This window comes from Corylus avellana, chromosome ca6 (genome assembly GCF_901000735.1).
Source record: "Corylus avellana chromosome ca6, CavTom2PMs-1.0".
NCBI classification, from domain to species: Eukaryota; Viridiplantae; Streptophyta; class Magnoliopsida; order Fagales; family Betulaceae; genus Corylus; species Corylus avellana.
In genome coordinates, this window is record NC_081546.1 from 19,269,311 (window position 1) to 19,295,631 (window position 26,321).

Below are 26,321 nucleotides of genomic sequence, written 5' to 3' on the forward strand. Positions count from 1 at the left end.
GATAGTTTCATTTAATTGATTGCTTGGGTTTTTTATTTATCAAAACATTGGATATTCATTGTGTTTCATTCTTCGGATACATTTGATGATTTGGTTTTAAATTGGATATCTTTTGTGATTTACGAATACATTTGATGATTTAATTTAAACTGATATCTTTTGTGATTTGTGTAAAGAACAGATTCATTGAATGATTTAATTAATCTTTGAAGCAAAGTAGAACATACATAAGACTTTTATTGTGAATACTTCAAATATATATTGATGAACATGAGAATATGTTGCTATGATTTGGTGGGTACAGATTCTGAAAGCTTGGTACTTTATCTTTCTATTAATTTCACTTTATTTTGCTTATGCTATTGATTTTATATTCACACAAAAATTCACTCGTCTTTTGGAACTAGGTTAAGATTTAGTTGATTTAGATATAATTGTTCTTCAAAACACAATTCCCTGTGGGTTCGACCTCGCACTTGCATCCCTATATTACAAATTGATTCATGCACCTGCGAGTACATTAAAATCTCACAACAATTATTTGATTAATTTCACTTTGTTTAGTTTATGTTTTTATTTTAGTTTCAATTCAAAATTCACTCAGTTTTGGGAACTAGGTTAATATTTAATTGGTTTAGAACACAAAGAACGCGATGAATATGAGATGAGTATGGACTCATGTTTGAAGTTTTCAAGCTTGTTGGAACTTCAACTACTTAGTCAAACACCATGGGAAGAACGGATGCACACTCCTACGCTCCAATGCCTAGGAAAAGGTGAAGCTACATGTAAGTAATCTAACTTATATGCTTGCCTTTAAATCTAAACATATTTGTCTTGATGGTAAAAGGTATTGGGGATCGTGTTTTATTTCGCTATGTAAAAAGAAATTTTTTTGAAATTTACATATACAATCCCAACAGTAATTGCGTAAGTCTAAAGACTTAGTAAGTAAATATCATAGTCGAGTATGACATGAACCAGTATTTATGAACAGAAATAAACTTGCATTTCGAGTAAGTAATTTGAAAAAGATGTTGCCTCTGTTATTACACTGTAAAAGTATAGTTTTGTTTTGGCAAGACATAGGTATAATCCTAATGACAATTGCCTATAAATTTTAATGCAGAAAAACTAATGCTTTAATAAGTCATAACTATCATGTACGATCTACCCGAGATATTAACCCTTCTCAACAAGGTCAGCGTTGTCCCGAGGGACCTATAATACAATGTCGGTGCCTCGGCCATTGTACACTATCGTTCAAAACTAGTAGTCTGACCGAGTCCAACCTTAGGTGGCCTACGCTACTAATAATATACGTCATGTAGTGACCCATCAATTATACATGGTTACGCCAGTCACGAAACAACCATTGGATCCAATGCCCATATAAACACGCACACATTTGACCATAGAATCAAGTATATATAGTAATACATCTCATTAATCATTTATTAAGATAGTTACCAAGTTATGTAAATGGTAAATATGCTCATAGCATACATGTGCTCAATCAGCTGACATATCATACGTTTTTAAGGAAAGCAATTATAAGTGTTTACTTACTTCGTACGCTTGCTCAAGTCCTCCAAAATTCCGAATTCATGCTATAACAAAACATCATTCATCATTATACGAAGTACTAGAGAACTTACTAGAGACACATAAGGTCCTAATCAAAAACAACTAGCTAAAAGATCATAAAACTCTAATTTTGCACATTCTGGACACTGGTCGAACGTTTTGTCAATGGACCGAACATTCAAGCTCGAGGGTGAACATTTGGCCAAATTAGAGAGAATGTTTGGCCAGAGGCCGAAATGCATGTAAAGCTCCTATCCTTCAATTGCTACGTAACAAATCACACCTTTGGCTCTAAATGAGTGCATGCAAGCATAGTAAACCATGATATTATGAAAGCTAGGAAAAACAAGTGTTTCTAAAACATTTAAAAATCATTTTCTCTTAAGGAAAATGATACACAAACTCATCATGGTATCTTTAAAACTTGCAAGGAACATGAAAACAATAAGAATAACATGAAAGCTAAGTGAATGTACAAGAGTTTACCTTGAAGATGGCAAACCACCCCAAAATCTTCCCCTTCTCTCTCAAAAAATCTCTTCTCACTCTAGGGTTAGTATTTTTAGTGTAGGGGTGGGTTTAGGAGCGAGAGGGAGGGGTATTTATAGGAGTAGGAGGCATGCTGATGTTTGAAAATGTAGAGAATGGGTCAGAATTGCTTTTCAAGCTGTCATCGAACATTCAGTACTAAGGTGTGAACGTTCGGTATACTATTACACTATGGTTCTAGGGTTGTAAGTCAGACATTCGAGATGGTCCCATGTCGAATGTTTGCACTAAGGTCATGATCGAACGTTCGACCAGAGAGCTGAAGTTGGGTTTTTTTTTTGTAGGGCTATTTTTCTAGTGATAGCTTGATCAAGAGGATTGGTACTTTAAAAGGTTGAGGGGGTGTTTTATAAGTTCAGATGAATAGTTGTTTTTTTAATAAATCATTTTTGATATTTTGGAGCATCACAAAGGCTCATTTTATAACCAGTTACATAATAATTTACTTACTAAGTCGTGGACTTACGCACTTACTTTGTTCTACTTGTGGAACAGTTTGGTATTTTCAGTTTAGCAAGTTGTTAGGCGGTAGGGTGAGAAATTTGCTTGGATGATGATGCCGATGCCAAGTGAATGGCTCGCATTGTCAAGTATGCTTAGATAGAAGTTAGCTATTAACATTATAGTAATGTCTATTTGGAAGTTCTGAGTCTTTATTAATGATACATTATTTAAAGTTGTATGATTAGTATACTCTAATAATTAGTTATGTGTAATGACTTCAGTTAATTAGTTTGAAGGAGGTACGTGTAACACTCCAAGTTAAGTAAGTTTAATTATGTAATTTTGGAGGTGTTACAAATTGAGTTTGCTTTCTAATCACTGAACTTTGCCAAAGGGTGTTTAATTCCATCATAGAAAAAGTTGAAGAAATTTTTTAATCTCATTGATTAGGGGGACCAACTAGCCTCCCTCATTGAAGAAAAAGTTGACCTAGAGACCAAAATCACAAATCTAAAATGCATTTCATCTTTTAACCTCTCTCGTTCTGTAGAGACTAAAGCAGCCATCCCAGAGAAAATCCCAAGATCCCATCAAACGGCCCCTTCCTGAGAGAACATGGTCTTCAAATATGCCAGTGATATAAAGTTGTTGGTTTGCGGCCACCAAGTAATTTTTTTTAAAACATTTTTTTCATGAACTAAGAAATAGGTGACATGTTACATACTCTCATACGCTCCCTAACATGACATTGAAAATTATTATTAAGTTTTGAATGAACTACTATTAAATTCCATTTTCACTATTACGTCAAAGAATGTGCACTTAAAAATGCAGGAGATAATGTGTAGCATTTCTCAAGAAATAAAGAAAAATGCAGGAGATAATGTGTAGCATTTCTCAACAAATAAAGCCAGAGATCTTCGGAATAGGATTTTCTCCAAGTGAAATAGAGCAACCATTTCATGCTCTAGGTTAAATTTTACAGCATCCAATAGTATTTATGATGCCGCACCACTTCAAATTTTTAAAATAACATGACAATGGCAACATATACAGGTATTAGATACTGTGAAATTTAATCTGGACGATAAAATGGTTTCTCTCCGAGTGAAATCGGGAGAATACTGTTGCTAGATGTTCCAGATCAAACATATATTCTATGTTACATTCTTTGTTCTATTGTATTCCTATATTTATTGTTGAGCTTTACAAGATGTATCCGTTGTAAATTTAATTTTTTATTTTTTATTTTTGTGAAAAAAAAAAAAAAAAAAAAAATCATTAAAGAAACATGTGCACATTATTACAACTTATTAAATCATCACTAACTCTAATAATTACAGCATCACTTCCTCTTTTTTTCCTCTTTCTCTCTTTCAAGGAGAACAGGAGCAGCTGGTATGCTGAACCACCACTCTCTCAATCTCCTCATCCATCTCTCTGTGCTTGCTTTCCTTAAAGGTGAATATCTTGTAAAAGTTTCCAAGAAGATCAGAAGAACTATGTACTTGCTAGGAATGAAGGCCAGAATCAAGGCTGTGATCAAGAGAGCAACTGCAAATTTTTCGCTTGCCTGATGAACAGATAAATATTCAGCATGTATTGTCAATGTGCTAGAGAAAGATTTACTAGTAGAAATTAGTAAAAAAAATTAAAATTATAGTCTACAATAAAGAATGCTATGCACTAGATTTTTTAAGTGCTATAATGGATCAGAAGAGATGCAATGAGGAAAATAAAAGGTGGCGCAGCCAGTCAATACAAAGGAAGAAAGAAAAACCTGAGGAAAAATGCAGAGCAACAAGGCCCTTATCTTGAGAAGAACAATGTTACTATCCTGGATGAGTCCTTCAGCCTGAGAAATGGCATTTTGAACGGTCAAAAGCTGCTCCATCGTATTCAAAGGTGGAGGCGCCATCACCTTAACATCATCAATAGGCTTTCCTTGGCCACAAAATCGAGTGAGAACCATGAAAACCGCAATAAAGATGAGTGTCAGAGCAAACGCGTAACCCAGCCATCCCCTGAAACGCATGCCGTAATATATCAAAAAAAGATATCTACCAGTTTGATGCATGCAGGGAACCAAGAGAAAAAGCATCCAAAAAAACCCCCAAAGCCACACTTTACCCTGTTCCTCTCACATGAGAGTTTGTAGAAAGAACCTGAACAATTGAGAGTCCAACCTTATATCACATTGAGAGTCCAACCTTATATCAACCATATAAATGATTAAATATGCTCACACACATCAATATAAAAGGTTATATTGAAATGCGAAAAGGAAAGTTTACATCTTGTGGAGATAATATCTGTGCCACTCACTGATTCCTTAGACATGCAACTTGATTCAAAAGATAAGCTGATTCTAAATGAGTAGATGGAGTGCAATAACACGTTTCTCAAAAGAACCACCCACAACATCTTGAACATACTTGAAGATAAACATTTCTGAACAAATCCCTCACACAAACAAAGTAAAGGGCATCGAATCTATTTGCTACTATATAAGTCTGACTCATTTAGGATGCACCAATTACAGATCCCCTGACCTTTTAAACATCAATGGTCTATTACCAGTATTTCTTTTGAAGCATGTTCCTTAAAAAGAGACTGGTTTTGTGAGTGTGTTTGTGCGTGTGCATGTGTGTGTATATATGTATGCGGAGGTTAATTGTTAGGTAGTATTTTCAAGAACCAGAATTCGTCAAATCACAGTTACCATAATTCATAACTATCCAAGGGATTCATCGTGGGGGATACCTTGACACAAAAGATGGAAAAGTTTCATTCCGATACACAGATTTTAGCAACAAAAATTTTACTTCTTTTTTCCCCTTATAAAATCTTACATATGCTACAAAGTTTTTGGGTAAAACCAAGCTTGAATATTGTAATTAAGTCGACCTTATCATATTCTAACTTTTTGTGGAACATTCTTTATTCGTTGAATAAAAACCTACCCTGTCATCTGCCTCCCAGCATAAATGGCCCTCCACATTCCCTTTCCCATTTTGCATACGTAATATTCTATGGCACGCAGCATGTTCTCTCTCCTACTTCCAAGAGAAATGAAGAAAATATAAAAAAATTCCAGAACAAAAAGACTTGCTCAAGAGCTAAACCTTATCCCTTAAACGTCCTCCCACACCTATAATTTCTTATCAAAGCTGGATTAAAATTGTAACACACTTTGACCACTCATAGTCCATGTATACAGAACAGGAAATATTACACCCCAAAAGTAAGCCTCACATTGGAAAGATAAATTGCCGACATGAGTGATAGATTATAAAGGTGTTCATAGATGCTAAGTCTACATTGGTTCCTTATCACCTTAGAAAGTTAGTTCCACATTGGGAAGATGAATTACCACATTGAGTGGGTGGATTATAAAGATGTTCATGAATACATAGTTCCACATTGATTTTTTACTATGTAAGACTTGGGCTTTATAAGTGATTCTTGGGAGCTCCAATTATAACTTAAGTGATAGTACATATGTGACTAGAGCATTCCCAAGGGTTGTTACAGGACAATTCAGACAACAGAATTTCCCTTTGTAGATAGAAGTAAATTCCGAGACATAATTCTACAGCCTGCAACCATGAGGGCCAACAATGAACTTTTTGCCATACCTATCTAAAATCCACCCCTATCTCACTTTCTAACATCATGGTCCTACAAAAGTAAGGCTAGCAACATCCTTATATTATTTTGTAAGATTAATTTCCAGTAAGAGGCTACTGGTATACAGCAATGTATCAATTTTCCATCAGTTCTCCCCCTTCACAAAGTTTCAACAACATTGAGTCCTCAAACGAAGGAAAGCAGCTCACTTATGATATTTGGAGGCTGTACATTCACCTCATCCAGCAGTATTAAGGCCTTTCAAAATATTCTTCCTTGAAATGAATGGAGCCAGAATGATGATGGATGTTTCAGCTTCTCTCAGACAAATCTCTTCTTCTTGTTCTTTTTATTAGGCTAGAGAGCTAGAACTGTGATTGGGCACGTCAGGCCTGACTTAATTTTATCTTATCCAGGAAAAGGCTTAATCTGTCAGAACTTTTTCAGAAAAGACTATCTAAAAAGTGTATCAGTTGAGATTTAAAAAACCCATGATGCACCTTTTGTTGATGTAACCTTTAGAACATATTCATTTTAGCAGTATAAGAATTTTAAACCCGTTTCAAGCTGTGACAAGTTACTGGCAGCCATGTGGCCTTATGTCATTACTAATCAGATAATTCAAATTTATGTTGAGCTGTCATCGTCATGCTCACTGGATATTCTTTTCTTTATTTATTTCTTTTGGGAAGACAGCTCACCAGATAGTTTGTAAAGAAGAAATTAATCACTCAGATAAAGAGTTTTACCTGCAAATTATATAACTGAAAACTGAGCAGAACACCAAAGACTTCACAGGATCATCCCAATATGCCAAAGATAGAAGGCACTTTCCAAGTTCAATTACCGGAAAGAGCAACTCCTGCAAGTGCAAAAGAAACTTAGAAGTTAAAACTATATTATTTTAAGGAAGTTTGAGCTACTCTTTTTTCGAGTGAGAAGATGGAATGGTACATCCAGATTCATACTGCTCAGCCAAAATAGATGGGATAAAAGCACAGTTGGCTATCACACAAGTTTGTTCAATCTATTACACCAATACCTATTCTAATGAAATAAGAAATGGTAACTACAAGAGAGAGAATCTTAATAATGCCTGGTGCCGACTAATTGGTTTTAATAATTATATACATGCCCACAACTTCCTTCAGCCAAATCCTTACGATTGATTGATTTTATCTTCAATTAAATTGCGAAATGAAAAAGAACAGCAAATAAGAGTGAGAGCGAAGCAAACAAAGGCAACAGGAAAAACCTACATCGTTTAAGCCAGCATAGTAGGTACCTTCATCACTGCCAAATTAGTGTCAATGCCTTCCACTTTAACTCCATCAACTGTTGCTTGTGCAAGGACCACTTTTTCATAGTTGTTTTTAGATTCCTTAACAATTCTTTCCAAAGAAGACATCTCTCCCACAGCTATCTCACCCACAACAAGCCCAGCCTCATTTGGATTACTTGAATTTGTTCCAAACACAAACCCTAAGTTAGAAACCATGTCCAAGGCGGAGACTGAATACATTCCAGCCCCAGCCCTAGAATTGTTACTCCGGTCCAACTCCCTGGAGGTTGACATAGTTGCAAGAGTTTCCAGTATCAAGTCTCCACCTGGAAGTTGGTCACAAAGATTAAACATAAGAAGAGTCTCACACTGTAGAGGAATACTCGAACTAATATCTTGAATGGCTTGTACTCTCAGAATTCCAAGTACAGCCTTTGAAATTGCTTCACCACGTTCAACTCCCTTGATCTGGTACTTATTTATAAATCTATGAACATATAAAATTTCACGGACAATTCCTAGCCAATAATCACGGCGACGGTGCCCCTTAAGTTCAGGAAACTCTATGAGAGCTGATTCTGATCTACAATGGAAAACTATAAAAAGTCAATGGCCAATATAGTGCAAAAGAAGACCCAGTGTTAACAAACTGGAATAGTACATATAAGTTTGAGCACAAACAATTAAAAATAAATATTTTATGGCTATAAGATAAACAAATATGCATCATGACTTACAAGGAAATTGATTTATAGGAAATGGCCTTGTCAAAAAGTCGAGTACCCCATGGTCCAGTCATCTCAGGTTTAACAACTTGTTTCAGATCCTCTTCTAAATCGTATCTTTTTGCTTTGTCATAAGACACCACACGGAGAGGTTCAAAGTAAAGTGCATGGTCTGTCAGAACTAACCGACCTGTGTACACACAACAATAATCATTAAAAATGACCAGATACGAGACCTTATACACATTAATCTTTAAACTCGTATTTTATAAATCTATATTGACATAACTACATTGAGTACATAACATCGTGGCAACAGTCAACATGGATATGTTATCAAAAAAATGAAAGATGTGCATGAAATTTATTCAACAGAATCTCTTTATCCCGTGAACCTACCAGGCCATGTAGACATTCCTACATGTTCAAGAACTGGCTGGGTGGTGACTGTTCCATCCACTTCCAGAATCTTTTCTCCTCTTGATGATCGAACAGCAGAAAGAAGAGATGACTCTGACTGGTTCTTCATTTTTTTAATAGCTCTGCATATGTTAAAAAAGAAAACAAGCAAAATTTAAGAATATTTAAGTGTGCCTAGTACATACTCAGTGGAAAATTCTCCCAGAATTTTCATAAACTGGAAGTAAAACTACAACACTTCAACTTTGATTTAGAAGATTTAGTGAAACATACTCGAAATACTTTGAGTTTGAAAGTCAATAACCAAATCATAGCAGAATCATTGATTGCATTCCAGATGATACACTTTATCTCGATCAGCATTTTCATATGAAGGTTAGGGCCCTCACCAATTTTAGATGTCCTTCCGTATTCTCAGTTCTCTAAAGTGTAGTTTACTTCTATCTCCATATGGCATATGTCTTAAATAATGAACATATCAACCATTCCGGAATGGGGAAACACAGAACATATTCTGAATCATCCACCACATCCAACAAATCAGCCAAGTGCTGGGCAAGAGAACAAAGCCACAGTCAAACTTATCAAGAGATATAGCCCTAGCTAGACAATTGGAGGCAGGCTCCTGAATTCATGTGGCATGGCCTCAAATGTCCTTTCAAGGACTTCATCACTATTTAAGGTCTATTTTGTTTATGAAGGTTCTTTTAGGCTTTTTTCCATCCTTACAATTATTTTCATTATCGATCTGGCCTATTACTAGATATTCTCTAAGCTTATTTAGTAGATCATACAGCTTCATCCTTTAATTTAGTTAGAAAGCTCAAATCATATTGTTTGGTTGTTTCAGCCGTCACAATAAAAGCTTGAGATAGCAACAACATTTCACTTGTCCGTGAGCATTTACAATAAGCAGACAAAAAATAGCAAAGAAACAATGGTTGTCACAAGAAGTAAAAAAGGCAATTCCAGTTTACTGAAAGTACTGAAGAGAGAAAGAAAATGAAGAAAAAAAAAATTCAAATTATCTCCAAGGTCATCTCAATGGGAAAGTTAAATTCTTAAAGTAATTATAAAAGTGTCAAGTAAAAAAAATAAAAGAAAAGAGGATAGTGATTCCTTACACATGTAATGACAGCAAGCAGTTACATATAAATATGGACATGCAATTACCTATCTAGTCCACTTAAATACTTGTCATAGATGGAATACCGAAGCCGACCACCAGTTGATTTTGTAAGCACCTCAAAAAGATTTTCACTAATAATCACGTTTGCAATAAGAGGGACTGCTGAAGCTATTCTGGAGAAGGCCTCTACCCCAACAGATATGTCCTCATCGACCTGCAGGTATATGTTGGCCATACATGGCCATATCAATGTCAAGAAGCAACAGACTCCAGAGCACTAAAGACACCATAGTTTACAGAAATAGCCAACATATGACTATTTTAAGTTAATCTAAATAGTTCAAGCAGAGCCTCTTATAATGACACCACAGCATTAGTTACACTAAAGTGTGTGAGCATGTATGTGTGTGTGTGTGCGCGCGCGCGTGTGTGAGAGAGAGAGATTTCATAGAAATGTATAGATTCAATAAAGCTCATATAACACGATCTATCGTCAGGTTCAAGGAAATTAAACTGTGCAAGAGTTTAGCCAACTAAGCATGTGACAGTCTGCAAAGAAGATGTCTTCAACCACGATGAAGATTAACCTTATGAGATCTGTTATAGTTTGTATGAACGGTTTAGACACGAAAGGCGGAGGGTATTATATTATTCAACTTATGTTAACCTAATACAAGCATCCTATTATATAGGATTAGGGAAATACCATAGAGACTAAAATACCCCCAAAACCCTAATGACTAAAACCCTAATTCTTCTAACACTCCCCCTCAAGCTGGAGCATATACATCATATGAATCCAGCTTGGAATATACAAGCAAACGAAAAACAACTAAAAAACATATTCTAACGTTCCCCCTCAAGCTGGAACTGCTTGGACCACACAAGTTAATTAAATAAAACTTCAACGCCGGTCGAAAACTCGTTGGTAACTTGAACAACCATTTGATCGGTTCTCGCCGAAAAACACCAAGGCCGGTCGGATGCAACGATCACTTGATCGGTTCTCGCCGGAGAATCCAAGGCTGGTCGGATACATCGATCTTGGGATTGGTTCTCGCCGAAAAACACCAAGGCCGGTCGGATGCATCGATCACTTGATCGGTTCTCGCCGGATAATCCAAGGCCGGTCGGATACATCAATCACAAACAACAAACAAACAACAAATTTTCACATGATTAACCAACAAGATTCGCCGAAAAACAAATATTGGAAAAACAAAAAACTTTGCCGGAGCTTCGCTGGACATACGCCGGAACTTCGTCGGGGCTTCAAAACTGGCCGGAAACACACAGAACAAGCTGGCAATACCTAAAAACAGAAGAAAAACACTGAAAAACAGAACAGAAACAGTCACTGGAGGCTCGCCGGACCATTGCCAGAACTTGCCGGAGAAGACAGAACACTCCGGCCACTTCAAAAACAGCAACTACAGAATCAATAGAGGGCCACACAGTAACGTTTCAACACCAAAAGCATCAAATCGTCGGAATATTTTTTTTTCCCGATGGCCGCTGCAACTTTTCCGGCCACCACAGAACACTCCGGCCGCTTCAAACAAGATAGAAAACCACCGCAGAACCATCCGGCCAGCATCACAGAACATCAAAAACAAACAAAATATATATATATTTTTTTCTCACCGGAAGGAGTTCCGGTCACCATAAAACAAGAACAAAACAGCTCTACGGAACTCTTTGGAGCTCTTTGAAGGTACTGCCCGTGTGGGTTAGCCCACACGGGCAGTGCTGCCACCAAGAAGAAAATTAAACTACCCAAGAATCGAAACAAGCTCTGATACCATGTTATAGTTTGTATGAACGATTTAGACACGAAAGGCGGAGGGTATTATATTATTCAACTTATGTTAACCAAATACAAGCATCCTATTATATAGGATTAGGGAAATACCATAGAGACTAAAATACCCCCAAAACCCTAATGACTAAAACCCTAATTCTTCTAACAAGATCGATAGACCAATTAGGTTGGACTGCATAGGATCAAATAAGGGCTATGTCAGTAATATAAATTGTATATTATCCACCTGTGGCTCCACTGCAGCCCACATTGTAGGAGTAGTCTGTACATAAAATTCGAAGTTCCAATCACTATACATTTCAAGACTCCAGGAAAAGACGCAAACCTGCTAGACTAATACTTGTGTGTATGGATTTACTGTGGCATGGGGGTGGATGCCCGTATGATGTGTTTCAGCATTGTGTGCATGTGCATGGGTGTGTGCATGTGTGTTGTGTGTAAGCGAGAGTGATAGATATATTACACTTATAACATGGAAGAGAGGTCTTCACATTACAAGGTAAAATGGTAGTTCTGCTGCAGAATAACAGTTTAATTGAACAAACAAAGCTTACATTAAGTAAAGGTTGGCTCGCAGCAGCTGGAACCTCCCAAGCTACCATCATGTCATACATTAGGCGTCGAAACCTTTTATCAGCTAGGTGACCCATTACTTGTATTGACAAAGCTAGTGTCCTGAAACAGCAGTATTCCAACAAGTTCCTAGCATACCGAGATGGATGCTTTATGGATTCAACAGCCTCCACATTGAAGCTTTCTTGAAGCTCACTCGAAGGAACACCAAGGATTCTGCATCATTTGGTTGCCCATGTTGGCAAAAATATCAATAATAAATAGTGAACATAGTTGTGCAATAACAAATAGTTTTGAATGAAGTTGGGACGCCTGATATTCATACTAAGAACACAACATTACCAAGAAGTTTCAAGTAACACTTGAAGAAATTTCTACAAGATCTCTTATTAACTAAACATGCAAAAGTAACAGAATAGAAGATACACAGTGCTGAACTTACTTTGAGCATCTACGAACCACAATATTTGCAACTGCAGAAAGCTCCGGTATCCAATTCCTCTCGGCAGATGGGGACCTTCCCATCTCTTCAAATTCTTCATTGAAGGAACTCCGTTTGCTAAGCAACCATTTGAATGATCCTTCTCTTACCAGACCTTCAAGCATAATTCTGGTTTTGCTTGCTACAGCCATCTCCAATTTTCCACTCACTATATTCTTTAACTGAAATCCACCACTCAGTTGCCTGTCACAATTCTTGCATTCAATAAGAAACATCAATTTCATCAATACCACCGTCAAAGTAAGCTACATTTGATGAAACCCGTGCAGATGCCCTTTTCTTTTAATTAAAGCATCAAATTTCTCCATTGATACTTTCATTGCCAAATAATTTAAACAGGAACCAACATAGATTACCCAAACCAAGTAACAGAGAAATCACTTATATCATATACAAAATAAAAACAAATTTAACCACAGTACTTTCAATTTCTGCTACTTCTTAGAAAATTCATAACAGCTTTCTCACTCAATACAATTTGAGTAGAAGCCCCAGCACCAGCCATACACCACTTACTTAAACTGCCTGCAATTTCACACAAACCACCATATTACTCACTAAATTACTTACCTGCTCAAAATGGCAAGTACCAATTTGAGCAATGTAACTTTTAATCCTTCACTTTGCCAGAAGTCCATCACGGATTTCTCAGGGAATAAAAAAAAAATGTCCCCATGTCTACTTAAAAATCAGGACGCAATGATCTAACCCTTTTAATAGCCTTATTCCGACAACTTGTGTTAGGTACAGCAACAGAAAACTCAAAATAAAACTGACAAATCCCAATGATCAAATCTTACACCAAAACTTCCAAACTCTTCAACTTGACAAAAACCCATGGCGAATTAGTAATTAAAAAGAAATTATTCGAAACCCACGGACCAAAATTCATCAACAATCTAATCCCAACAACTTTTTCACTAAGATCACCACAATGGAACTTACCTCAGAACGTATATTCAGACCCCTTCAGCTTTCACATTCAAATTCTCCAAAATCCTCAACTTCGAACACGAAATTCTCTTGGATTCTGCAACATTTCAAGAAACCCATCTCGGAGTTTATGTACAGAAGCATTATCAACAAACCCATTACACCAATTTGCGAAACTCAAAGGGGCTTACGTATACTGATGAAGCAGAGAAGGGTCATCTCCGGCACTATCCATCAGAGATATTTAGTGTTCTTTCGTGATATATGTGGGTTGTTATGCCAGAAAAAGGAAAAAGGTAGCCACCGAGAAAGAGAGTTATCAAGGAGCTTTCATCATCCGAAGCTTTTCCTGTTCGAGTTTCGCGGTTGGGAGAGGATCAGAAGAGGACGGGTACAGGGAAAAATGAGTACGTGTTCATGTTTGACTGGTTTAAATGAGTTAAAAGTCAGATTCGAGACTGTAGATTTGGAGGAATAAAATGGAAAGAAATCAAAGAAAGAAGAAGATCAGTCCACATCTCAGGATCAGAATTCAGAAAATGATTGAGCATATGGGCTTCTATCTCTTCGAATTTATCAAAGAATTAATTAAAAAGAAATGCTAAAAAAATACTTATGGGAATTAAGATTACAAAGAGCGTAGATTGAGATTGAGTGGCTTTTGAATTCACGTGTTTTTGGTTTGAATTATTTTACTTCACCCCATTTGGTGATCAGTCCATGGACTGACTCCAATAATAGGTTTCTGTCGGTTGTATTCGGTTTAACAAATATTTACTTAAAATTTAATAATAAAAAATATATATATATATTAACTATTTATTTTTTAAAATTACTTATATATTGCGGCTTAACATATTAATTATCAATTTTTTTTTAATCTATTTTTTTATTCTAAAAAAAAAAACAAACAAGATTTTTTATTATTATATAAGTAAGAATTTATTGAGCTATTATAATGCTCAGCACATTTGTTGAGTATTATAACAGCTCAACAAATTTTTACTCATTTTGTTAAGCCAAATGTGAAGCATTTTTTTTTATTAGGCTAACCAAAATAGTTAAAAAGTTATTTGTCAGAGTCCAATATGAAATATGAATGCTCTTACTTACACCCAACAAAATAGAAAAGTGTTAGGGAGCCAAACAAATTAACCCAAAAAGTATTCAAATTGATGTGACAAGTGTTTTTAAATAAAACAATGCAATTCTTTCTCTCTCTCTCTCGTGTCTGTCACTCACGATCTGCCAATCAGTTTAAATATTTTTTTCAGTTCATTTATTTAGCTCTCTAACACTTCTCCACAAAATATAAATAAATTTTCTTAAAAAAGAAACTTGTATGAGAAAAGATGGTTGTAAAAAAAAAATAAAAAAACATAAAAACAAAAGTTTAAAAAAATAAAACAAAAAAAAAAAAAAAAAAAAGGCCATAAAAAAGACGAAGTCTGGGCCTAATTTTGTGAAGCCTAGGAGTAAATGCGGGGGCTTTTGGGCCTTTTGTCTAGCGATCTGATAGTCCACCAAGATGAAGAAAGGGTATGCTGCCTCAATAACACAAAGTAAATAACACAAATCCACACCACCACCACCACCATCTCCATCTTGAAAAATTCAAAAAGCTTTTAACTCTCAATCACTTAGAGCGGAATTTGGATTCTTTCTAATTCATTTGAATTGGAAATGAGTCGATTCTCTTATATAGAAGGTAAAATTATTTAAAAATAAATAAAATACTAATTTTGCTCTTTTATTTAAACAAACTGGTTCATTTTTAGTTCATTTGAACTGCAGAGTCCAGTTCTCCTTTAATGGAAAAATCATGAAGTCACACCTATCGAGTTAATAGGTCAATCTTTTGAGAAAAATTTTTTCCCACCCAAGAAAATGGATGTTGAAGTCATCATTATTGAATACTCATTTGAGTCTGATGATCCTTTCATCCTAGTAAATCATTTGTAATTGAAGCAAGAAATCAAAGTTTCATAACAGCATTTTATAATAGAATAAGACATGGAACTTTAGATGAGATGAATATAAGCATTGTTTCATCATCTCACCTGCAAAACTACAAGGCTCTCAAACTTGTAGAGATAATTCAAGTAACACATTTTTAAGTTGTGTTAACTATGGATAAAAAAAATTTACAAACCAGTTTATAGGAAATCCTTATAAACTAATCTCTACACGTAACATATGTCTTTTAACTTATTAGAAAAAACGCATGTGATAAGAACATATTTTTTTGATAACAACATGTGTTTCTTATAAGGTTAAGAGACTCATGTCACTTTAAAAAAAACTAGTACATACTAATTTGTAGAAAATTTGAGTGTGTTAAGTAAAGAATTCATTTTTTTTAAGCAAAAATGTCAACAGAAGGCCCATCAATTATGGCTACTCTATATAGGCGTTACTATAGTAGTATATGTCCATTGGAAACTGCTCAGAAAATACCTAGACGGCGAAAACCGCATGTACTCTCTCGATGCCAATTGAGATATAACTCTATCGAGACATTAGAAGATACTCAAAATAACTAATACTAATTAGGTTTGTAAAAGTTTGACTCTTTTACGGCAGCCGTAAAAGTTTTATGGTGTCAACCCTTTTGACATAACAAACTAATAATATTATTTTAATGAATATACTTTGTTCATTGCAACTTGTAATGTAGTGTTCCAGTCTCAAACCACTGATACTAATTAAGCTTGTAAAACTTTGACTCTTTTACGGGAGCCGTAAAAAATTTATGGCGTCGACCCTTTTGACATAACAAACTAATAATATTATTTTAATGAATCTACTTTGTTCGTTGCAACTGGCCGATGTTGAAGTGTAATGGACACCATTGCCTCAACAACTCTGAAGATTTTCTGCACCATTTTTGTCTTGAAAGGAATGGCGTTGTGGATTTCCATGTACTAGGGATGCCAACTATAACATAATTTCTTTTTCTTTTGTTTTTTTCCAAGGCTTTAGAGATCAAGTTTGCATTGCATTAACGCAGTGTTTGGTTCACATAATCTAATATGTTTTTTTTTTGGTATTTACATTTCTAGGAATGCGATGCTTGAAATTCTATATTCCCAATGTAACTATATAGTCCCCACGTTTGGGAATAATTAAAAATATAAAGGATTCTCATGAATATAAATTTTTGGGTTAAGTACTTTATTAGTATATGAGTTTGTGCATTTTTATTTTTTCTTACCTGAGGTGCAAATCCTATCATAGATGGTACTTGACTTACGGAAAAATATCAACTTAATACCTCCATTAAGTTCTGTTAGCCTAAACTAAAGGAATGCCATGTGTCCTAAAAAATATTAAAAATAAAAAATTAATTTAAAAAAAAAAAAATTGAAAATTTATAGGGATGGCCAGCCACTCCCATTTCGGCCACCCCAGAGGGCCTTGGGGATAGTTCGGCCACCCTCAAGGGCCAAAATGGAGCACCACCCCCTTTGGTCGGCCTAGGGTGGCCGAACCACCCCCAAGGCTTTTGGGAGTGGCTTCGGCCACCCCTTGTTTGGCCATCGGGGGTAGCCGAGTCATGCCCAAGGCCTTTGAAGTCACCCCCATTTTGGCCATTTGAACCACCCCTAAGGGCCTTAGGGGTGGTTTGACCACTCCTAGATCGGCCTTGGAAGTCACCCCCATTTTAGTTTTTTTATTATTATTTTTATTTTTTTTAGGACACGTGACAGTTCTATGTAATGACACGTATGACGAAACCTAACAGAAGTACTAAGTTGATATTTTTCCGTAAATCATGTACCATTTATGATATGATTTGAACTCCATGTGGAAAAAAATAAAAATGTACAAACTCAGGTACTAATAAAGTATTTAACCCTAAATTTTTACATTTGGTTTACTCTTACGCATTATATATGAATTACTTATCCTATGTACGATTACATAAGGTTGTTTGATACAAAAAAAATAAAAATGTACAAACTCAGGTACTAATAAAGTATTTAACCCTAAATTTTTACATTTGGTTTACTCTTACGCATTATATATGAATTACTTATGCTATCTACAATTACATAAGGTTGTTTGATACAAACTTATTTAAAATTAAACCAAAAAAAAAAAAAAATGATTGGGAAGCAAAACTACATATAAACCACAATTTTTCTTTCGTTTTCCAATATATAAGATGTCTCTTCTATTTGATTTATTTTCATTATTTTTCATCTATAATTAACCAAGTAAAACATGTTATTTCAATTTTTTTAGAATAAAATAGTTGCTCACTTTTATATATAGATTTTACATTCATTTTTGTTTTTTGTGAATAAAATAGTTCCCCACTTTTATATATAAATTTTACAATGGTCACAATGAAACCCAAAAAGTACCAATTGAAAAATAATCATAACGTTGAAAAAAAATGAATAAAATATACTTCAAGATTAGAGACAAAGGAAAACTACAAACTTTTTGGCATAGGAAATAACTTATAATACAAAGAAAGAGAATCAAAACACTCGGTATGGGACAACGAGTTAGAGGGGTAGAGATATTATCTTTTAGTGAAACTTTATTTAACTTCATGAGTGGCCTAAAACTGATGAGGCCATTTACTGTTAAAAATAAGAGCTTAGATCAATTACTGAATCTTTAGGTTAAATTATACTAATTATGGTATGATGATTAACCTAATTCAACTATGATGATAAGAGAACGAGAATAACTTCAATTAGGTTATGAAGTAAATTTGGTGTTTTGCATCCTCCAATAAAAAATAGACATCTCAGCTCGAAATACCGAAAAAAAATATAATATTTCACACCAAATAATTTTCATTCTCTTGATAAAATGCCCATTGGCAAAATCATCATAGCCGCAGTCTTAGTTGGTGTTAGGGTGATTGATACATTGAAGAGTCTTTTAGTGAGCCCATAATATAATATGTTAAAATACCACATAATCCAAAAGCTTAAGCTTATGGTATATGCCCAACAATGCTATATTAACTATTCACACTTCTTATATCATTTCAATGTGGGGCTTTATTTATTTTACACTCACTTATATATACTCAACAATTTTCCCCTTATGTGTGAGTCCATCACCAATGAAAGCTTTTTATCAATCTTATGGGCCTTCTCCAAGATCTCTTTGTGGGCTATGTGGATTGTGGGTTTTGCCCGCACCACACACCTTTTTCCTTCCTCCATGGACTTTTTTATGCCTTTTGACTGTGCAATGAACATTTTAACTCATTTTTCAGAGACTTTCGTTCATGCTCACAGCTTGCACATTTTTTTTACTCCAGGAATCATTGTCAAGCTTATGCCATGAACATTTCCCTTTCACTCCAATGATGTTCATTCATGCTTGCAACTTACACTTTTTTGTCCGTACTCTAGAGACCTTTTATTTGTGTCTGAGCCATGCCATCACACCGCACTCCACCATCAGCTCTAATACCACTTGTTAGGCAAATTGATACCTTGGAGAGTCTTCTAGTGAGCCCATATAATATAGCATGTTGGCCACACAACTCAAAAGCTTAAAGCCTATGGGTTTTGGCCCAAAAATGCTATATTAACCACTTAAACTTCTTACATCTTTTCAATGTGAGACTTTATTCCTTTTACACTCACACATGTATATTCAACAATTAGTTTTAGAGATTTTAGTGTCGGGAGCTTAGAGGTGGGTGGTGGGCGTTGGGTTATAATGAATGGAAAAGTCCATAAAATTGATTTGGATTAAAAATACCACATTTTCATTTCCATTGTAATTGTATTTTTACCTGATGTGTCAAATTTGTACTGAATGTTGTACAATGAGATTTTACATCATATCCTAATAGAATGGGCTCTCTATGAAAAATGCTACCTAGCATTCTCAAGTGTCCATCTATCTCCCAATATTCTTGTCTACATGACACATTCGCATCTCACTTTTTTTTTTCTTTTTTTTTTTCAGCTTTTTAGAAGAAAAATAATAATAATAACAATTTACTTAAAAATGCTTTGCAACATTTCCAATGATGATAAATCTGCCAGAATAGCAAACCTCTCAAATTACTTAATTGGTTTGGGTTACTCATTAATTGATGGATATATAATTTTTTTTTTTTTTAAGGATTCTCTTTTTATATAAATAAAAAGAGGAGAATTTTGTTCAGTAAACTTGACCCATCAAAGTTTCTATAGAAAGGCAAACAAGATTTACTGTGTGTGAAAAGATAGAATCTAGGCAGTTATAGCTGTGCCTTTACAGCTTTACTGGATTGATAGCAAGTTTTACCTAATTTCAGCCTACCGAGGTAAAGCTTTCTACAATTGTACTTCTTTTATAGCCCCTATAAAACACGAGGTTTGTTAAAATCGGGATTGAGTTCTCAACTACTTTTTGCATCGAGATGCTAAAGGATTTTTTTAATTTGAAAATTTTAAATTTATAAATTTTAACCGTTTATCTTATTTAAAGGTTTAAAATATGTCATGTTTCAGTATTTAATGAAAAAATATGACTTATTAAATTTTTTGACGGTAGCTTCCTCATTAAGCCCTACTTTTTTCTTATTTTGGAGTGTTTGACACAAAAGAAAATATTAATCAATATGAAAATGTTTTTGATTGACCAAAAAAATAACCTTAATGAGACGTGAAATGTTTTACGCTTCTCATATACATAAATCATTTTTCACTGCTCTCTCACATCCTCTTTCACCCAAGTAATTGTAAAAAAATGGCCCCTTATGAAGCTTACCTACTCAAGCAGGTCTTGAACCGCTCGAATACTTATTGGGGCAGATGAGCCTCACAAGAGTTTTCCCATAATTATTTATTCAAATGACAAACATATGAGGAAGCACTTGCACTGAACCTCAATCCTACCATTGAAATTTTTCTATTCTCACACACCATTTTTCTCCACATCTCCTCTTTGCCATAACCTCTCTTTTCCTCCTTACAATTCTTCAAATTATATGAAAATATATGATTATTGTTAGTCAATATTTGTATAATTTTAATTAAACATAATTTTTAGGTTGATTTTTTTAGTTATTTTATAATATTTTTATGCCGTAAATAAAAAATGTTGATATTTATAGGCTAATATAATATAATGAAAATATAAGAAATATATGTTGATTTTCTGCTGAATACATTTTCTAACAGAAAATATTTTACATCAAAACAAGCATAACTACATTACGAAGAGTAATGCATTTTATTAGACTGTTATACCAGTGTGACAGTGTCATACAATTGAGATGACGTGATAGTAAAAATCAATCCTTCAATCATCACTTGTAAAATAGAAAATAAAAAGTCAAGGAATAATTTTTTTCTGCTACATCCTCAAAGTTGTATAAGAGTAAAATATAAGCTAATTAGCATTACTTATTACCGATGATGATGACGAAAGACATGCATATGAGAAGATTTTCTTAGTTTATGGTGTAGGGTATAAATAAAGATTGGTGACCAGCTAACAACCCCTTCCACTTTGGAAGCTTGATGATAAGGCACTGTAGTGTAGTAGCTAGGGTCCTTGAACTTGCCCATGTTATAGCCCTCTCTCCAGCTCCACCTAATATGTGACCCTTTCATCTCAAATGGGAATATGACACTATCCGGCCATTTAGTTAGCATGGGACCATTTAGAGTCCTCTTCCCCCTCCTTGTTCATGCATGGTCCAAGGGACAATCAAAGACTTGGTCAAAAGGGTGTCAAAGAAGAAAGATTTAGTGGGGGGAGAAACAAAAGTTGCTTTAAAGGTTCAGAAGCTCTTATCATTTACAGGAGTTGGAGAACCAACATTGCCCATCCTCTTTGGGGCAAGCTCTGGCCCATTCTCCCTGTCCTCTCCCTCCCACAATCCTATGGATGCAATGCATCTATCCTCTCTTCCCTTCCCACTGGGAAACTAAAAACAATACATCACAATCTTCACTCTATAACTTCTCCCCTCCAATCATTCACTTCAATGAATTGGCAACATCCATTAGATTTTCTGTATTCATCTATTTTGTGGGATCCATATGCTTTTTGTTCACTTGGATTGGCCAAGTGAGTGACTTGTCATATTACAAAAACACTTGTTATCCCACGGACCTTGCCTTTTTTTTTTTTTTTAATTAAATAAAGAAAAGGGTACAATAGTGGGATCTTTTTTATTTTGGTCCGAAAGGAAAAGAGAATTAATATAAGACTAGTCAAGAACGCTTCCGAACACGAGATTGAAAGCGACTCATCTAACTACAAAATGTGCACAATAGAATATGAATGCATTACAAATAAAGAAAATCCGAAGAAAAAAAAAAATATTACAGGCTTGAGATGTTAGCAGCACATGGGCTTTACCGATGATGGTAGAATACAAGAGGTTTGGTGACAACATGGATAATTTTATAATTATAAAATCTAACAATTGTAACTGAGACTGATAAATCTCTCACAACAAAACATTGAAGCAAAAAATACACAGAAAGAAACTGAGACTGAGCCAAAAACAAAGTCTCCACCACACAAGAGACTCATGGATGATGCTAATTTTTGTGTCAAATAGATTAGCAGTTTCCTAATGTTGCCGACAAATGGGTTGTTTTATGCAAGTTGTTTCTAATAATGTTGTTGCCTTAGACCCTACACGACATGGGATACTAAAACAACTTGTGATGGCAGCAGATTGTGATCGTATCAATGGTAGGTAGCAAATGGAATTTACGCCCATCCTAATTATGTTTCAAATGTTGTACTCTAGCTCAAGATAAGTGAACATTTTTGTAGCTTAGTTTCAAAGGTAGTGCATATATAGATAAGATCGAGTAATTAAATGATGCATGGTTTGATTCATGAACCCCCAATAAAAATTGAAGATTATGTAATCGTTTAATGAAGTTGGCGTCAATCTTTAGACTAATACTATATACTACACCCTTATTTCAGTCTCAGTGGTCTAATGGGTTGATGTAGCAGTGTCTATCGGCTCTTAAGTTTTTTTTTTTTTTTTGGAAAACTTTACAAAACCCCCATGAACTTCTACCCGTTTTGAAATTATCCGTCCAAAGTTTAAAAACTCTCCATTTAGAGTATTGAATTTTCAATTTTTTGCAATGTCCTCCTCTATTAAGATTTTTCGTTAAATCTTGTCAAAATTTTCAAAATACCTTTTTTCTTATAAAAAAATAAAATAAAATAAATTTGTAAAAATTCAAGTGTAAGTATTTTTGCAAATTTTGTTAAATCTAGACCAATGCCTAAATCTTTACAATTTTTTATAATAAGAAAACATGGGTATTTAGAGAGTTTTTACAAGACTTAACAGAAAATCTTAACGTGAGATATTGCAAAAAATTGAAATTTCAATGCCCTAAATTGAGAGTTTATAAACTTTAAGAGAATACTTTCAAAATGCGTAGAAGTTCATAAGGGTTTTGTGAAATTTTTTTTTTTTTTTTTTTTTTTAACAAGGCCTGATCCAAATGGACCACTATATTGAATTTTACTAGGAGCTTGACCGTAGAAAGGATCCTCCTTTGTAGACTGTTTTATCTTTGTTTGGTATGTTTTTGTTGTTGTTTTTGTTTTTGTTTTAATACCTTATTCTCATATGAAAAAAGAAGAAGCTTTAAGTCAAAGAAGAATTCTTGGAATAGAACCAAAGAAGTGGAAAGGTCCATGTAGTGTTCTGGTTGTAAGATGTTGCTTGTACGAGGCATTTTCTAGATGAGTCTTTATCAGCCTCAAACACATGTCCTGTCTTCATTATAACTAAGGCATCTTAATGTCTCAAAGTCTCATTTCATTTTGGCTATTCTGCGTGGTTCTAAACACAAACACAAGCACAACCCATCACATTCAAGTCCAATCAACTCAGGTTTTGTCTAATGCTGCTTTGAATGGTATGGCTTTACCGACGTACACATACATCTGTTATCACATTGGTCACATTCACCTGCCCTGAGGGTCCGTTTGAATAATTGACTCGTTTCGTCAATACTCTAAGATTGACCGTTCCAATCCTCACTCAACCGATATACACAGTTTTTGCATGCGGAATTATATATTCGGACGGAAAATGGCCCTATCTTGAAGGGTTTGGAAAAAAAATTATAAATGATAAGACTTTATTGATATCTCAATTGAATTTCCCAAATATGGAGAACTTGTACAAGTATGAATATCCACTAGTTGTGCCTTTTACATATAGAGCATGTAGTGGTAACAAGTATAAATTTTTTGAAATTGGGAAATGATGTTCATGTTGTATGGCAATGAGTAACATCCAAAAGTGAAGTCAAAGGGACCACGTTGAGTGCAAGCAAGCCAGTCCTCCATACCCTTCTTTCATCAATCTCTCCAACTCTTTTGTCTCGTATGCCTTGGCCCTCTGCACCATAAAAAAAAAAGTATTCAAAATCACCCATAATAAAATATTTTCATGCTTAAATTAATGAGCTCATAATTGTAAAAGATGAACAAAAAACTCTTCAGGGGAAGCACCTGCAATGTTTCTAAAGCATCTGTCTCTGAGTTAAAGTCGTAAAAAGAGCTTGCTGCAGTAAGCTTCATAGAAAGAAACTGCATTCAAATTCAAACAGATGTGAGTTTTTAAGGTAAAAAATCATTCTTAAACTTCAAAAAATGAATAAAAAATTGGCTCACCTCAACCTGATTTTGTAGGGACTGCACATAATTAATTATCTCATCTAGCATTACTGCCATCCCCATGCTCTGTAATTTCCAGAGTGCATTTTTAGAATATTTATTGTTTTTGAAGCAAAAAAATAAATTGCAAAAGAAATTTATTTTTTGCTTACCTTGTAGCATCCTGGGACAATGTCCTGCAAGCATCTGAGTCTGTCGTTAATCTTTCCTCTTCTAACCTGATTGAAAATAACACATTCATCAATGATCAATCCCATGATTACTTGGAAAAATTAAGTAAAAATTCAACTAAATTCGATTTTATAGCTATTTGTCGTTAGATTTACCCTTTCTGCTAGACTGTGGCTGTCAGTAGCTTGGCCTCTTCTGGCTCTAACGTGAACCACATCCTTTGGTTTCTCTTCTTCCTTCTCATTGCTTTTGAGCCTCTTCCCTCTTCCTGAACTCTGCAAACATCAAAGATGATCAAATTCCATACCTCATGAAGCATCGGGTATAGGGTTCGGGTTCGGGAGCGAAAACCCGAGACCCGTGCGAATGAGGTGCTTTACACGGTGTCTCGAGATCTTGTCGGAGCGAAGCCCGAATACCCGGGTTATAAAAAAAGGACAAAAAAAGGAAACAGAACAAATCATTACATTTTTCCTTCTAGACCCAGAATCCGAAACAGGGGGACTCGAGGTTCCAGAGCTGTTTTCTGGCTTGTCGTTGTCGTCCATTGCTTTTCTTTTCCTACTTTCATGGAATTCATCTCCAGCTGTAACGGTTGCTGGGTGATCAGCAACAGGCGCCACATTCTGGTTGGATTGATAGACAGCACCGGGAAAGTTGTCCACCAAGTTTCCTGCGAATTCCGGCGCTTGATGGCCAAAGAATCTGTCATTGGAGAAAGACATGAAGCTCTGAAAATCCATGTCTGAGGTTGTCAGCACACTCAGATTCTCCATGTTTGGATCAATATCCAAGACAGGAAAAGAGGGTCTAAAGCTTTGCAAATCTGCAGTGAATTCAGCCATGGAAGCTTGGATGACAGGGCTTCTCAAAAGGTTTATTGTCTTCTTTTTGCTGCTTTTTTGGTTAACGAGACTGGTGTCAGAGTGATACTTATATAGTGTGGGATTTACGATTCAATTATGGGTAACATCATCCGATATTTACTTACCTTTTTACATGGAAGAAATGAAAAAGAGCAACATTTTTTTAAGGAGACCACGTGGCAATTCCAGCTTCTTTGGTTTTGTTTCCTAGCTGGGTCCCTTATTCAGGAGATACATCCAATAATAAAATGGGCCCATGAAAAACTTTTGGCTTTTAGCCGAATTTTTTTTTTTTTAGAAGAAAAAAAAAATGAAAAGGATAAGCTTTTGGGATTGTTCAGCTAATGTAGAAATTCTTTGAAGCTTTTTTGGTTTTGGGAATTCATTGATGGTTTGAAAAGGGTGTGAAAGTGACAATATATCTTTTGAAAGGAAGCACTAGGTGGCAGCAAATTCTTAGTACCAAATTAATAAGATCTTAGTGAATCTATAGTACAATCTTGGCCATTGTTGGTGATTATCATTAACACCCACACTTTTTTGTTTTAATTAAAACCACTATTTATTATGGATGCAAAAGTGAATTCATTGAATGAGAGCTTGTGAACTAAGTGCTTAAGTGGAGATGGTTCCTTTGATTGATTAGGATTCACAAAATGTGGCTCTCCAAACACCCATCTCTCTTGAATCCTTAAATATCACAAGGAAAAAAAAAAAAAAAAAAGGAAATTTAAAGAAACTCTTTTCTTATTAAACAAGCCCTTTTATAGCTTACAAATGAAGTGGTCAAGCTATAAATGGGCTTGTATTTTTTCTTTTCTTGTTTATTTTTTTTTTAAAAAGGCCCCCCCCCCCAATATCGATCAACAAAGTATATGGATTGATCTTGACATGACGGAAAATAGTTTTGTGAGCTCAAAACACAAAAAACTTGACTTTCAGGGCCCTTTTAAACCCTAAAAACTCTTAAGTTGTTTTCATTGCATGAACTAAATTTCGTGATGATATTCTTACAAAGTCATGAGCTTACTCAATTACTTC

General features: G+C 35.0%; 2 protein-coding genes across 3 annotated transcripts; both read right to left on the bottom strand.

The window, feature by feature from the left end:
- Window positions 1-3,504: 3,504 nt before the first annotated feature.
- LOC132184331 (uncharacterized) lies at window positions 3,505-14,171 on the bottom strand. 2 transcript variants are annotated; one of them, XM_059597922.1, is made up of 11 exons: window positions 13,788-14,171; window positions 13,609-13,693; window positions 12,604-12,846; window positions 12,143-12,377; window positions 9,811-9,980; window positions 8,617-8,759; window positions 8,230-8,407; window positions 7,496-8,075; window positions 6,960-7,072; window positions 4,361-4,604; window positions 3,505-4,153 (listed from the first exon to the last, which is right to left on the bottom strand). In XM_059597922.1, the coding sequence occupies exons 3-11, from the start codon at window positions 12,792-12,794 to the stop codon at window positions 3,926-3,928; spliced, it is 2,082 nt and encodes a 693-aa protein (XP_059453905.1). In that variant the 5' UTR covers window positions 12,795-12,846; window positions 13,609-13,693; window positions 13,788-14,171; the 3' UTR covers window positions 3,505-3,925. The 2 variants fall into 2 exon arrangements, with proteins under 2 accessions (XP_059453905.1, XP_059453906.1); XM_059597923.1 differs by having other exon boundaries at window positions 12,604-12,857.
- Window positions 14,172-23,731: 9,560 nt separating this feature from the next.
- Window positions 23,732-25,299, bottom strand: LOC132185600 (transcription factor BEE 3-like). The gene is made up of 6 exons (XM_059599355.1): window positions 24,882-25,299; window positions 24,570-24,689; window positions 24,396-24,461; window positions 24,241-24,309; window positions 24,079-24,156; window positions 23,732-23,965 (listed from the first exon to the last, which is right to left on the bottom strand). Exons 1-6 carry the CDS (start codon window positions 25,257-25,259, stop codon window positions 23,873-23,875), a joined length of 804 nt encoding a protein of 267 aa, XP_059455338.1. The 5' UTR covers window positions 25,260-25,299; the 3' UTR covers window positions 23,732-23,872.
- Between the last annotated feature and the right edge of the window lie 1,022 nt (window positions 25,300-26,321).